Here is a 12,040-nt window from a genome sequence, read left to right as displayed (position 1 = left end):
TGGCCGAAGCTAGACTTTGTATGAATATTAATTTTTAAATTACTATATGTTTAAATCATTCTAGCCACGAGAAAGCATGCAATAATTGTATGAATGTTTTGTTGGTCTAGTTTTTAATAACCTCTGGCACGCAATCATAAAAAAACGTAACGGTAGTTCGGTTCGGGGCGAGAGATGCAACGTGGCCCGTGTAGAGAATTCGCTCGCCACAGTCCTTCGTCATCACCGGCCGAGAATAGACGCACCAGCACCCCGGGGACCTCACTGCTTGTATTCACTGATAAGTAGCTTCCCGTTCATGTTTTTTAGTCTTTAAATCTTTTTACATTTCTCCTCGGGGCTACTCTTGGCCGGCGGGCTGTTTGAATAATTATTGTTATTACTCTCCGTGAGTGTTTAATCACCCTTACGTAATTCTTGTGTGGCCACCGCAACGTTAACCAATTTGTGTCTCGGGCTTTTTAACTGTTTAAAGGACAATGTATACGGGAGCTTGTAACTTCTTAATAATTTTAATGGTGTTTGTTTCTTCTTGTGCCCACGTGTACATAATCTAATGCATGGCGACGTGTGGGACGCCCTGAGAGCCCACTGCGTTAATCCTTAAAGCATACTCGACGCTAAGGGTGGGCCAGGTCTTGGCAATTGGTTTGCATAATTTAGAGGGTCTGAATCTTGCTCCCACATGGGCGACGTCATAACCCAAGAGGAGTCTGCTGGGTCCGTGGCTGTCATACAGTAGTCTTGTATTAATGTAAATTAAGCTCTCTAGCCCAGACCTCAAATTCACTAACAGGAATTCCAATACCAACACAACATAACTGTACCAAACATTTATATGGAAATGCATTTCATGTGATCACTTTGCATGGGAAACAGTAAAAGTAATTTACGTCATGTGAAACTGTATATTATTATTATTATTATTATTATTTAATTTTATATTTAAAACTTGAATTAATTTAATTTAAAAATTTCTCTGTCAAGATATTACAAACATTTTTTTTTGCAGTTCAAGCCGTTGGTATTTTGCTTTTGTAGTGGCAGTCATGCTTTAAATAAATTAAATTCTTGTTATTATGTATCTTTACTGTGTTGGTAATAATTATATTTATTTGCACTGTATTAGATTCAAAAAAGCTATTAAAACACAGGATGTTTAAGTTTGATATGTATGACTGGCACATGTAGCTAAGAAACGATGCGAGTTCAAAGTATGTAGTGGTAAGAAAAGTGAAAAGGGTTATGACAGAAACGTTCATTTCTCAGTAATATCGGCGTAAAATTAACAAGCTTTATGTGAATCCGCAGAAACGCTGATTCAACTAAATGTAGGCAAAATCTGCTTTTGCAGATTCGTATCGGCACAGTTCTACCAAGCACAGACAAGTCATTATCTCCCTTTTTCTACTATATGTTGGCATCTAACATGTTCTTGAAGTCCACAATGAAGTCTGGTCTGCCCACAGTCCATCGCGCTAATAATTCTGGGATGGTTCCTTGCTAATAGGTCACAGGTGGGCATGTGTGTGTGTGTGTGTGTGATACCGGATATGCTTATTTTTGTATTTGTTGTTTCTTAATGAATGTGCTATTATTTAAAAACAGTTAAAGAATGAATTCACATTGTAAGTTACAAGGTGCATGGATTTGACCGATCAACTCAATAGTTAAAGTTGAATGAACAGAAAACTAGATATAGTAAAAGTGCTTTCATACTACAAATTTCCAACTTAAAACGTTATTGTACAAACACAAATAATGCCTCACTGAAATGTGTGGAAACTTTTTTTTTTCTCTGCACAGGAAATTAAATCTCTTACTTGTGGTAACAGCATGTAAAATTTATCATTTATAATTATTTACAGGAGTCTGAACTGTGAGGAGGTCAAATTACACAAGTAGGATATAACTAACTTATTGTGCATCATGTTCGTCATCTCTGCCAAGTAGTTCGCCCACCGAGACATGGCTACCTTCACTGAGTCCGGGGTTTGGCTCAAACGTTATCGGTCGGGGCACATTACATGGTCCGCCAAGCGTGATAACAACACTGACCACGCGGCAGGGCGCGGCAGAGGCCGTGAGCAGGGGGGTGGGGGGGATGCAGCTCCCCTCGGGGACCACCAACGGAGTCGCAGCTCGTCGTCTGGCTGCACCCACGTGGTACATCAATGACAGGCGAAGCTGAACCTTCTTGACGCCCGGGTAAGAATCTGGACTCCACGTACGAGTCACGCCCTGAGGCGTCAGTGGGGTCTCAGGACCTCATCGTTAAATCCAGGAGACGTGTCAATCATATTCTGTCCATAGTTAAACACAATACAAGATTGCAGGTCTCAAAACCTGTTCCAGCAAATTACTGCATGGTGGATACATGAAAAACTGGCTGGCGTCCCCACGTGTTTGGCAGGTACTGTCTTTTATTTTATAGTAAATTAGTAGGTAAACCACCCTGGTACAATTAATAGAATTACTAGCAATAACAGCTATTAAATGCTGCCATCAGTTAAACTTAATGAAGTAAAACATCTTCCTTGTTTCTGACCCTGGTAGAAAAAAATAAAATAGCTGGATAAATGCCAGTTTCTTCGCAGATGCTGCGATGTATTGAGTTCTGTTGGAACATCGATACACCTCTTCCTCGTTCATAACACCCTGGTAGAATGAAAATAAAATCGCTAAATAAATGCCAGTTTATTGGTTAGTACTGCCATCTATTGAGTACTGTTGGATATACGATACACCTCTTCCTCGTTCATAACTCCCTGGTATAATGAAAATGTAATCTCTAAATAAATGCCAGTTTATTGGTTATTGGTAAGTGCTTCCATCTATTGAGTAATGTTGGAACTATGATACACCTCTTCCTCGTTCATAACTCCCTGGTAGAATGAAAATAAAATCGCTAAATAAATGCCAGTTTATTGGTTATTAGTAAGTGCTGCCATCTATTGAGTAATGTTGGAACTACGATACACCTCTTCCTCGTTCATAACTCCCTGGTAGATTGAAAATAAAATAGCTAAATAAATGCCAGTTTATTGGTTAGTACTGCCATCTATTGAGTTCTGTTTGAACTACAAAACACCTCTTCCTCGTTCATAACTCCCTGGTAGAATGAAAATAAAATCGCTAAATAAATGCCAGTTTATTGGTTACTGGTAGGTGCTGCCATCTATTGAGTACTGTTGGAACTACGATACACCTCTTCCTCATTCATAACACCCTGGTAGAATGAAAATAAAATCGCTAAATAAATGCCAGTTTATTGGGCTGCCATCTATTGAGTACTGTTGGAACTACAAAACACCTCTTCCTCGTTCATAACTCCCTGGTAGAATGAAAATAAAATCGCTAAATAAATGCCAGTTTATTGGTTACTGGTAGGTGCTGCCATCTATTGAGTACTGTTGGAACTACGATACACCTCTTCCTCGTTCATAACTCCCTGGTAGAATGAAAATAAAATCGCTAAATAAATGCCAGTTTATTGGTTACTGGTAGGTGCTGCCATCTATTGAGTAATGTTGGATCTACGATACACCTCTTCCTCGTTCATAACTCCCTGGTAGAATGAAAATAAAATCGCTAAATAAATGCCAGTTTATTGGTTATTGGTAAGTGCTGCCATCTATTGAGTAATGTTGGAACTACGATACACCTCTTCCTCGTTCATAACTCCCTGGTAGAATGAAAATATAATCGCTAAATAAATGCCAGTTTATTGGTTGGTAGGTGCTGCCATCTATTGAGTACTGTTGGAACTACGATACACCTCTTCCTCGTTCATAACTCCCTGGTAGAATGAAAATATAATCGCTAAATAAATGCCAGTTTATTGGTTATTGGTAAGTGCTGCCATCTATTGAGTAATGTTGGAACTACGATACACCTCTTCCTCGTTCATAACTCCCTGGTAGAATGAAAATAAAATCGCTAAATAAATGCCAGTTTATTGGTTACTGGTAGGTGCTGCCATCTATTGAGTACTGTTGGAACTACGATACACCTCTTCCTCGTTCATAACTCCCTGGTAGAATGAAAATAAAATCGCTAAATAAATGCCAGTTTATTGGTTACTGGTAGGTGCTGCCATCTATTGAGTAATGTTGGATCTACGATACACCTCTTCCTCGTTCATAACTCCCTGGTAGAATGAAAATAAAATCGCTAAATAAATGCCAGTTTATTGGTTAGTACTGCCATCTATTGAGTTCTGTTGGAACTACGAAACACCTCTTCCTCGTTCATAACACCCTGGTAGAATGAAAATAAAATCGCTAAATAAATGCCAGTTTATTGGTTAGTACTGCCATCTATTGAGTTCTGTTGGAACTACGAAACACCTCTTCCTCGTTCATAACACCCTGGTAGAATGAAAATAAAATCACTGGATAAAATGCAGTTAGTTGATACTTACTTGGCAAGTAAGTATGCTTGCAGTTTATTATTTTATTTATTTACATATATCTTTTTTGATTCCTGTTAAAATATTTTATTTTGTTTGTTAAGTGCTGCCTGTGCTATCTCAACATTTATTGCATTTACAGAATAAGTATGAACAGTTATTTACTAAAACTAATTAACACAATATTTTTTAATTTTTTTTGCTTGATTTTAACAGACTACTTCCTACCAGGGTGAATTTTACGGAGTTTGCGCTCAGCTTATATGGTTATTTTTAACAACCAAAACGTTAATCATTACTGTGGTATTTTTTTCCAACACTGCTTAAAACATCACAGTTACATAAAAAAAGGCAGTGAGATGCAAATTGTTTAACATTTTAGCAAATACTACACTAGGATTTTAGGAAACTCAGACCTTATAACATGGCAAATGCTGGAAACACCAACCTGACTGCAGTGATCTTGATGGCTCAGCCTGAAGAACACCCAGGAAACTTAAAATTCCAGTGGTTTACAATGGATGATCTAAACACAGATTTTCTCTCGTCGTTTAAAATCTTGTTGTCAATTAAAAACCTAATTAACTATTCAAAAATTATAACAATTGGTAAAGAAACTATGTACTTGAAATATTGCAATAATGTTTGGCAGTCACCAAATAGAATGATAAGAACTCAAAAATACCATTGGGTGGGAAAGTAAATGGGCGTGGTTTACACATATTGGTACACATTTGTTGATTTTGAATGTCAAGTGTACAAAATTACATCGAGCTTGGAATAAAACAATAATTTTTATTTTATTAATTTAATATTGTATAAAACAGACAAACAAAATACATAAAACTCTTCTTTATGTGTATACGTATACAGTATACATATATTCACATATACACAATCACTTTAGTTATGTTTCTAAGATTTATTTTTATTATAAGTAAAAAAAAAAAAAAAAACATTTTGTGACTATCTAGTGTAAATAACCAAACCAACAGACTGTTCTATGTACACTTATAATACGAAACTTGGACTTGAAATTTAACATAGCATTCTTAATTAACAAATTTTACATTTTAATACCTATGACGGTGTAAATTTCGAGATGTACACAAAATCAATATATGTATATGTATGTATCATGCGAGTCTGCCATCTTTTCGAGATTTCTGTGCCATTTGCCACAGACGGCAACACCGCGGTTAAGACATTTGAGCTCAGTCACGAAATTTCCCCTACCAAATGCCGTATACAAAGAGCTAAGATGGTACAACATCAAAAAAAAAGGAAGAAAAAAAAAATCATTAATGTAATATCCTCAGAACTATAACATATTTTAAAAGTTGCGATTTTCTTTTCATGACTATTAAAGTTCATAAAATGTATTCCAGAACAGTTTTGCTATCACAAAGGTTTTTTTGGCACACTGATAGTCATGATATGTCCCTGACGTACATGTAAGCGAACAGGTTAATGCTGCCCCAACACGCCTTATGACGTTATGACGTTTAACTTCATAAATGACTTTCAGCAGATACTTTTACATCGTAATAATTGTTTCAACCAAACACAGCGTAAACCTTTCCAGCCATTGTATAATCTCTTGTGTTTCATTTTCTTTTTTGTTCTACTACAATATTTGATTTTAGTGTGCCAAACTTTTAACAATTACAATTCCTTACATAAAATTAACACTAACACTTTCAGTAGCAAGGTAATCATCACAGAAAAATGCATAATAAATTTGCAAGACATGGCACATGCACAAAACTTTCAGCTTGAATTGTTGAGGGCGATGTATTGTATCTGCAGCGAACAATATATCGCTCACAGAAGACAGCAAAGTGTTTTCTGTTGTCACATTTTATTGTAGTCTACGGCCATGACTTACAAATAAACTAACATTGGTCCTATTGTGAAAATAAGCGTGAAAAATGGTGTCACACATTACATTTGCTGGTTAGTAATATAACAGTGTTTTGTCGCCGATAAGATATCATAGCGTTTTGTCGTCAATAAATGTACTTATAGCAACCACCTGTGCTTAGAAAGAATGTCACTCTGTGGCCTAGTTTGGATTCTAAAAGTCAACCTGTACCGCATGAATTTATGGCTGACAATAAAAGTTCAATAATGTGATAAAATGGATTGCAAATTATTTTCTCAGCAAGTTGTGCTAACAAAGAAGTTAATGCATATTATCCTGTTTTTAAACAGTTTTTTCCCTTGTTAATTTGTCAAAACAAGGCAAATTTTACAGGAAAATCAGATTTTTTAGTTTTTTTTTTTTTGTGTTTTATGTTGCATGGCCCTATGTGATCAACACACTTAATTTCAGGAAGGGAAATAATAAGCTTAAATAAATGCTTTGAACAAGAGAGAGTAAGAAATTGTGTATCACGCTTTGAAGCACAAAACAGACATTTATTAAAATAAATATGTGTAAAAATAAAAAGTAAAAAAAAAAAGACATTTACACTGGCAGAAAATTTGTGATTTGAGAAATAAGGACGGACAAAACAAACTGATGAGAGGTAACGAAGATGACCGCAGCGACAGACGCGAAGCACGGACCAAGATGGCCGGTCCCGGCCGTCGCCCGTGTGCACGGAGCTCTAGTCGCTCGTCTGCACACAAGACAACCAATCGTCACCGAGCGCCGGAACAACTGCCCGGGTGTCGACTGCACATGCACAGATCCCACGCGAGGCAAGTACATTGCCTTCAATACAGCACCTTCAGGACAACAGCATCAGTTTCGACAAAAAACAGTACCAAAGAAAAATTAATACAGTACAATAATATTTAAAAAAAAAGTTGTAATAAAGTGCTCTACGGCAAGGAAAAATACACACGGAAGTTTCTGTTTGAAAATAAATGTGTGCGTGGAGTCCACATGCCACATCAGGTATAGAAAGAGGTAAATTATTTACACTTTAAATCACACTTTTCACATAAAAATGACGGATACTTATAAAGTTAATTTCAAAAAGCAATAACTCTATTCCAACACAAATAAATAAATTGTAGCTACTTTAAATAAAATGAAAGATACATGGTAGCGTTCAATTGTTAGCCGTTACGAAAACTTGAGGAGTAGACAAACGCAAGCAGCGTTACGAGAATTCCGTAGCATCGCTGCTGCGTCATTTCTACCTCTCCACTGCCTTCTACCCTTCTGGCCGTTACAACTGGCATATAGCATGCTCCGCCACGTACCTATCCCCTCCCCCTCATTTTGCTGTCTTTCTATTCGACCGCTAATGCATGCTTTGAAGTGGCGTCGTCTCTGATGTAAGATACTTTCCTCTACCGGTTCCCCAACCACATACCTAACTATTCCCCTCATTTGAACAAAATTTTCGAAACGCTCGGAAATTGTGGCCCCCCTCAGAAAAGAAGTTTCACTTAAAAAAAATCTGTAATGTTACATTGCGTTGGTATAAAAAACTGAACGCTAGTGGTTCCATTGTTACCAGATCACACGACAACACAGACACTCATCTCTGCTCACACGGCCAGTGTGAACAAGCACAGCACAGCACAGCACAGCACGCACGCACACACGGCCCCCAGGGAATGCTACCAAAGACTGGACACACATGTGCGCCAGGGAAGGTCACAGGTCACTTGCCGTGCCGGCGAGGGAGCAACGGACGGGAAGAGATGAAATGTCGTCGACACTGGAGGTGATGAGGGGTGATGATATGCGAATGGAGCACTGACAGAATAAATGAATGGAAGAATTCAGAGTACCCCGGGTAAACACAAGGGCTCGCTGCAACATCCCCTACGTTTCCCATTTTCCAAAGGTGAGAGAGAAAGAAAAACTGTAAAAAAGAGGACAAAGCTTTGAGTGAAGCAAGAGAGAAATAGTTTGGGAGGGGGGAGTCTATTTGGCAAGACTACAGATGAACTACAATACAAATACTATCCAAATAAATTTTAACATGCATATATAACTTACAGAGTTTACTAAAAAATGTTTTCCTGCACAATGTACAGTTTTTCTCTGTTATTTCCATCAACACTAACTAAACAACTACCAGTTTGAAAAAGATAAATTAATTTGTTTCATCAAACTTTGAAATGACACAATAACAAATGTGAACAGGATACAGACTACAGGTATTTATTGTGCTTTAAGTTTGATTAATTAGAATCAGATATTATTTACTAACTGCACACACATTTTTAATTAAAATATATTTTTGGTCTAAAGTCATGAATACACTGCATACTATGAAAAATTACTGAGTCCAGGTTGTAAAGACACCTTTTCAATTCCCTGAGTCTTCCCTATCTTCCAGATATTCCCCGTCCGCAGGAAACCTGCTAGTGATTCACTACCTCAAGAGAAACATTCACGACAGCAAAATGAACTAATGGAACACAAACTCTCCACCGGAGCTCGGAGGGATGTTGATGGTGATGGTGATGGTGATGGTGATGGTGTGTGAGGTTGAGATGACAAAGGTGAGAGGAAGGAGTTAGAGGGGAGAGAGGAATATGTGAAGAGGGGAGAGGAATGAGTAGAGAGGGGAAAGAGGAATGAGTGATAGGAAGAAGAGGACGGAGTAAAGAGGGGGAGAGGAATGAGTGAAGAAGGGAGAGGAATGAGTAGAGAGGGGAGAGAGGAATGAGTAGAGAGGGGAGAGAGGAATGAGTGAAGAGGGGAGAAGAATGAGTAGAGAGGGGGAGAGGAATGAGTGAAGAGGGGGGAGAGGACAGAGTGAAGAGTAAGAAGAGGATGGAGTGAAGATGGAGGAGAAGAAGGAGCAAAGGAGGGGGAGATGAAGGAGTGCAGGAGGGGGGAAAGATGAAGAAGTGAAGAGAGGGGGAGAGTAAGAAGAAGCAAGGAGGAGCGAGGAAGGGGAAGGGAGGGACAGAGAGTGACAGAAGACCTACCAGGCTGGTGAAGTCGCTGTCCCGGGTCGGCTCCAGCATCTGCAGCTGTCTCTCCAGATGCTCCACTCGCTGGCACAGCTCGCTGTTCACGTGCTCGTAATCCAGCCGCTCTTCCAGCAACGCTCTGGAAGCATGCCACCCACACACTACTCCTTGCCTCCCTCAAGCAACAGGAACCCTAAATAAAATTCTTTACAAGCTCAATAACCTAAAATTACCCCTTTCCTTTTTTTTTTTATATTCTAATGATTATATTTTTATTTTAGTTTTACAAATTAACAATGTAATTAGAGATGGACCAACACCATAAAGTCAGTAGAATTCGGAAAAAGAATGGCCCATGAACTACAGTAAAGAAAAACCTCACCATTTGTCAGGAATTTAAAAAAAATCATGGAAAACCGAAATAGACTGGGATTCGAAACCGGATCCTCCTGAACGATAGTCTTCATGTTTAACCTCTGCGTCATTAATGGTTGTACAGTAAAACCCCTTATTTGCACTTTTCAAGGAACCCCAAGGAAAAAGTGTAAATTGCGGGAAAGTGTAAATTGTGGGAAAGCACTTTTATTGGCAGTTAATGCTAAATTTTAGCTTAAAAAAATGTATCAGCATTTACTGGTGCTACAAGACAAACAATAGTTGTTTACAACACATTAAAGTACTAACAGGAATATTCAGTTCCTTGGCCAAAACCACTCGGGTACCCACATGCTTGTCAAACTTCTCAATAATTTTAATTTTATCTTCAATAGATAAAGTATTTCGTGGAACTTTATACCTATCCATCTTCAATCAAAATCTTGCCATAAATAATATTGTGAACGATAAAAAAACACGTGCTAACCAAAACGGACGTTGAATAATGTAAACAATGAAAGCCGTCATAGATATGTACTGTACATAATGCAGCACTACTAAATATACGTACTGTGTATGAGCGCTTTCCGGTGGTATCGATAGCTCAGCGCTTCGGACTATGCTCTGCTACGAGAGTGCTCTATGACACCATAAATAAAACCGTTTGTGGTTCTGCTACGAAAGTTCTCTATGGCAGCAAAGATTAAAACGTTAGTAGAGGAGAGGCACCATAGAACTTGTCGATACATCAAAACGAAAGGTTAGACAATAGGCGAACTACTTCAAACTTTTCACATCTATGACTAACGTGACGAGTATTTACATTTTTACCGTGTTTTGAAACGTACATTCCGGGTTTTTTGGTTACGTAGCGGTGTAATTTCAGGGAAAATGCAACACGAAAGTTAATGTACAATAAAACGGACCTACATAAAATGACGTTATTTGCGGGAAAACGTAAATAACGAGAACGTAAATACGAGGTTTTACTGTATTTTTGTTTTCCAAGAACCCGGGCTGCGACCCTCAGGGCTGACCCTGCAACCTTACTTGGGAAATGACCTTGAGTTTAGGATCCACTGCGATGTACCAACGATAATGTCATAAATATGCCTTCAAAGTGAATATCATATAATCTCAAAATTTTTAAAATCATAGCTAAGCCTTTCCTTTCACTCAACTAGATGGTAGAATACAAAATTTCTTGTCTGAATACCTTACCAGATGAAATAGTTGAAAGGTATTCCACATTTTACGTTATGTGGTGTTTCAGAACTATTATTAAAAATTTTAAATACGCATTCTTAAAACTGGTGGGATTTCTCAGGGTACTTCCCTTCCCATCCTCAGCCTATGTGGCAGAAATTTATTTTGCACAAGCCTCCACATCTTTCAGAGCATAAGTAGTTAAAAATAACTACTTAGAAATCAAAGTTTTGCAAAATATTATGTTAATTGATAAATGGTAGACAAGTAAATTGGAGCAATGACTGGTAAAACAAGAATACCTGTATCGGTTCAGTGAAAGGTCTTCAACCCGGCACATTCCCAAACGTGGCCATGCCGGATCAGCAATTTTGCCGGAATATCGACCCTCAGTGTAGTTTTAATACGAATACCAAGAGTGAAAATGTGAAATGTGGAATGAAACCCGGTAGAAAACAGGAAACATCGTACTGACGTGAAAAAACCGACCGTAACGATGAACTCTGAGCGAAGTATAAAACACACGGGCAGTGCAGTAATGCAACCTGGACAGCTAAAATCTGGAACACACACAAAAAAAAAAATACACCCTGAATGCGATTGACTTGATTAGTGCCGAACCACAGATCAGCGGATTACAGAATGTGGCAAAGCAGAGAACGGCGGATTACAGAATGTGGCAAAGCAGAGAACGGCGGATTACAGAATGTGCAGAACCCACACAGAACGGCGGATTACAGAATGTGCCGAACTACACAGAACGGCGGATTACAGAATGTGCCGAACCACACAGAACGGCGGATTACAGAATGTGCCGAACCACACTGAACTGCGGATTACAGAATGTGCCGAACCACACAGAACGGCGGTTTACAGAATGTGCTGAACCATAGAGTGCCGGGTTAAAAACCTTTCACCGTGTCAAATGACAAAGAGCTGGACAACCGGAGGACGGTGATGGGCCTCACTCTCGCTCCGCGTGCAGCGTCAGGTTCTCCTTGACCAGCTGCCGCCTGTCTGCCGGCAGCCTCGCCAGGTCGCTGTCCCTCAGCGTCACGGCCCTCAGGCGGCCGACCTGCACACAGGTCCTGTCGCGCTGCAGAGCTCACAAGCTCCGCACACGCCACTCAACATTCCCACAACCGACTCATACAGGAA

At 38.9% G+C, this 12,040-nt stretch overlaps 1 protein-coding gene across 5 annotated transcripts in view; it reads right to left on the bottom strand.

Annotated features, from left to right (window-relative positions):
• Positions 1-6,811: 6,811 nt before the first annotated feature.
• LOC134539123 (golgin subfamily A member 3-like) overlaps positions 6,812-12,040 on the bottom strand; it is an 88,655-nt gene continuing 83,426 nt past the window's right edge. For 3 of the 5 annotated variants that reach the window (XM_063380867.1, XM_063380869.1, XM_063380870.1), the window contains 3 exons: positions 11,851-11,957; positions 9,317-9,440; positions 6,812-7,035 (listed from right to left, as the gene is read on the bottom strand). In XM_063380867.1, coding sequence (XP_063236937.1) covers positions 7,024-7,035; positions 9,317-9,440; positions 11,851-11,957 — 243 coding nt within the window. In that variant the 3' untranslated portion in view covers positions 6,812-7,023. Of the gene's footprint in view, positions 7,036-9,316; positions 9,441-11,850; positions 11,995-12,040 lie in introns of all 5 variants that reach the window. The other 2 variants (XM_063380866.1, XM_063380868.1) reach the window with 1 other exon arrangement.

The sequence above is a fragment of the Bacillus rossius genome, chromosome 14 (genome assembly GCF_032445375.1).
Source record: "Bacillus rossius redtenbacheri isolate Brsri chromosome 14, Brsri_v3, whole genome shotgun sequence".
NCBI lineage: Eukaryota > Metazoa > Arthropoda > Insecta > Phasmatodea > Bacillidae > Bacillus > Bacillus rossius.
The sequence above is the reverse complement of the archived record's forward strand: the minus strand, read 5'-3'. Positions and strand labels throughout refer to the sequence as shown.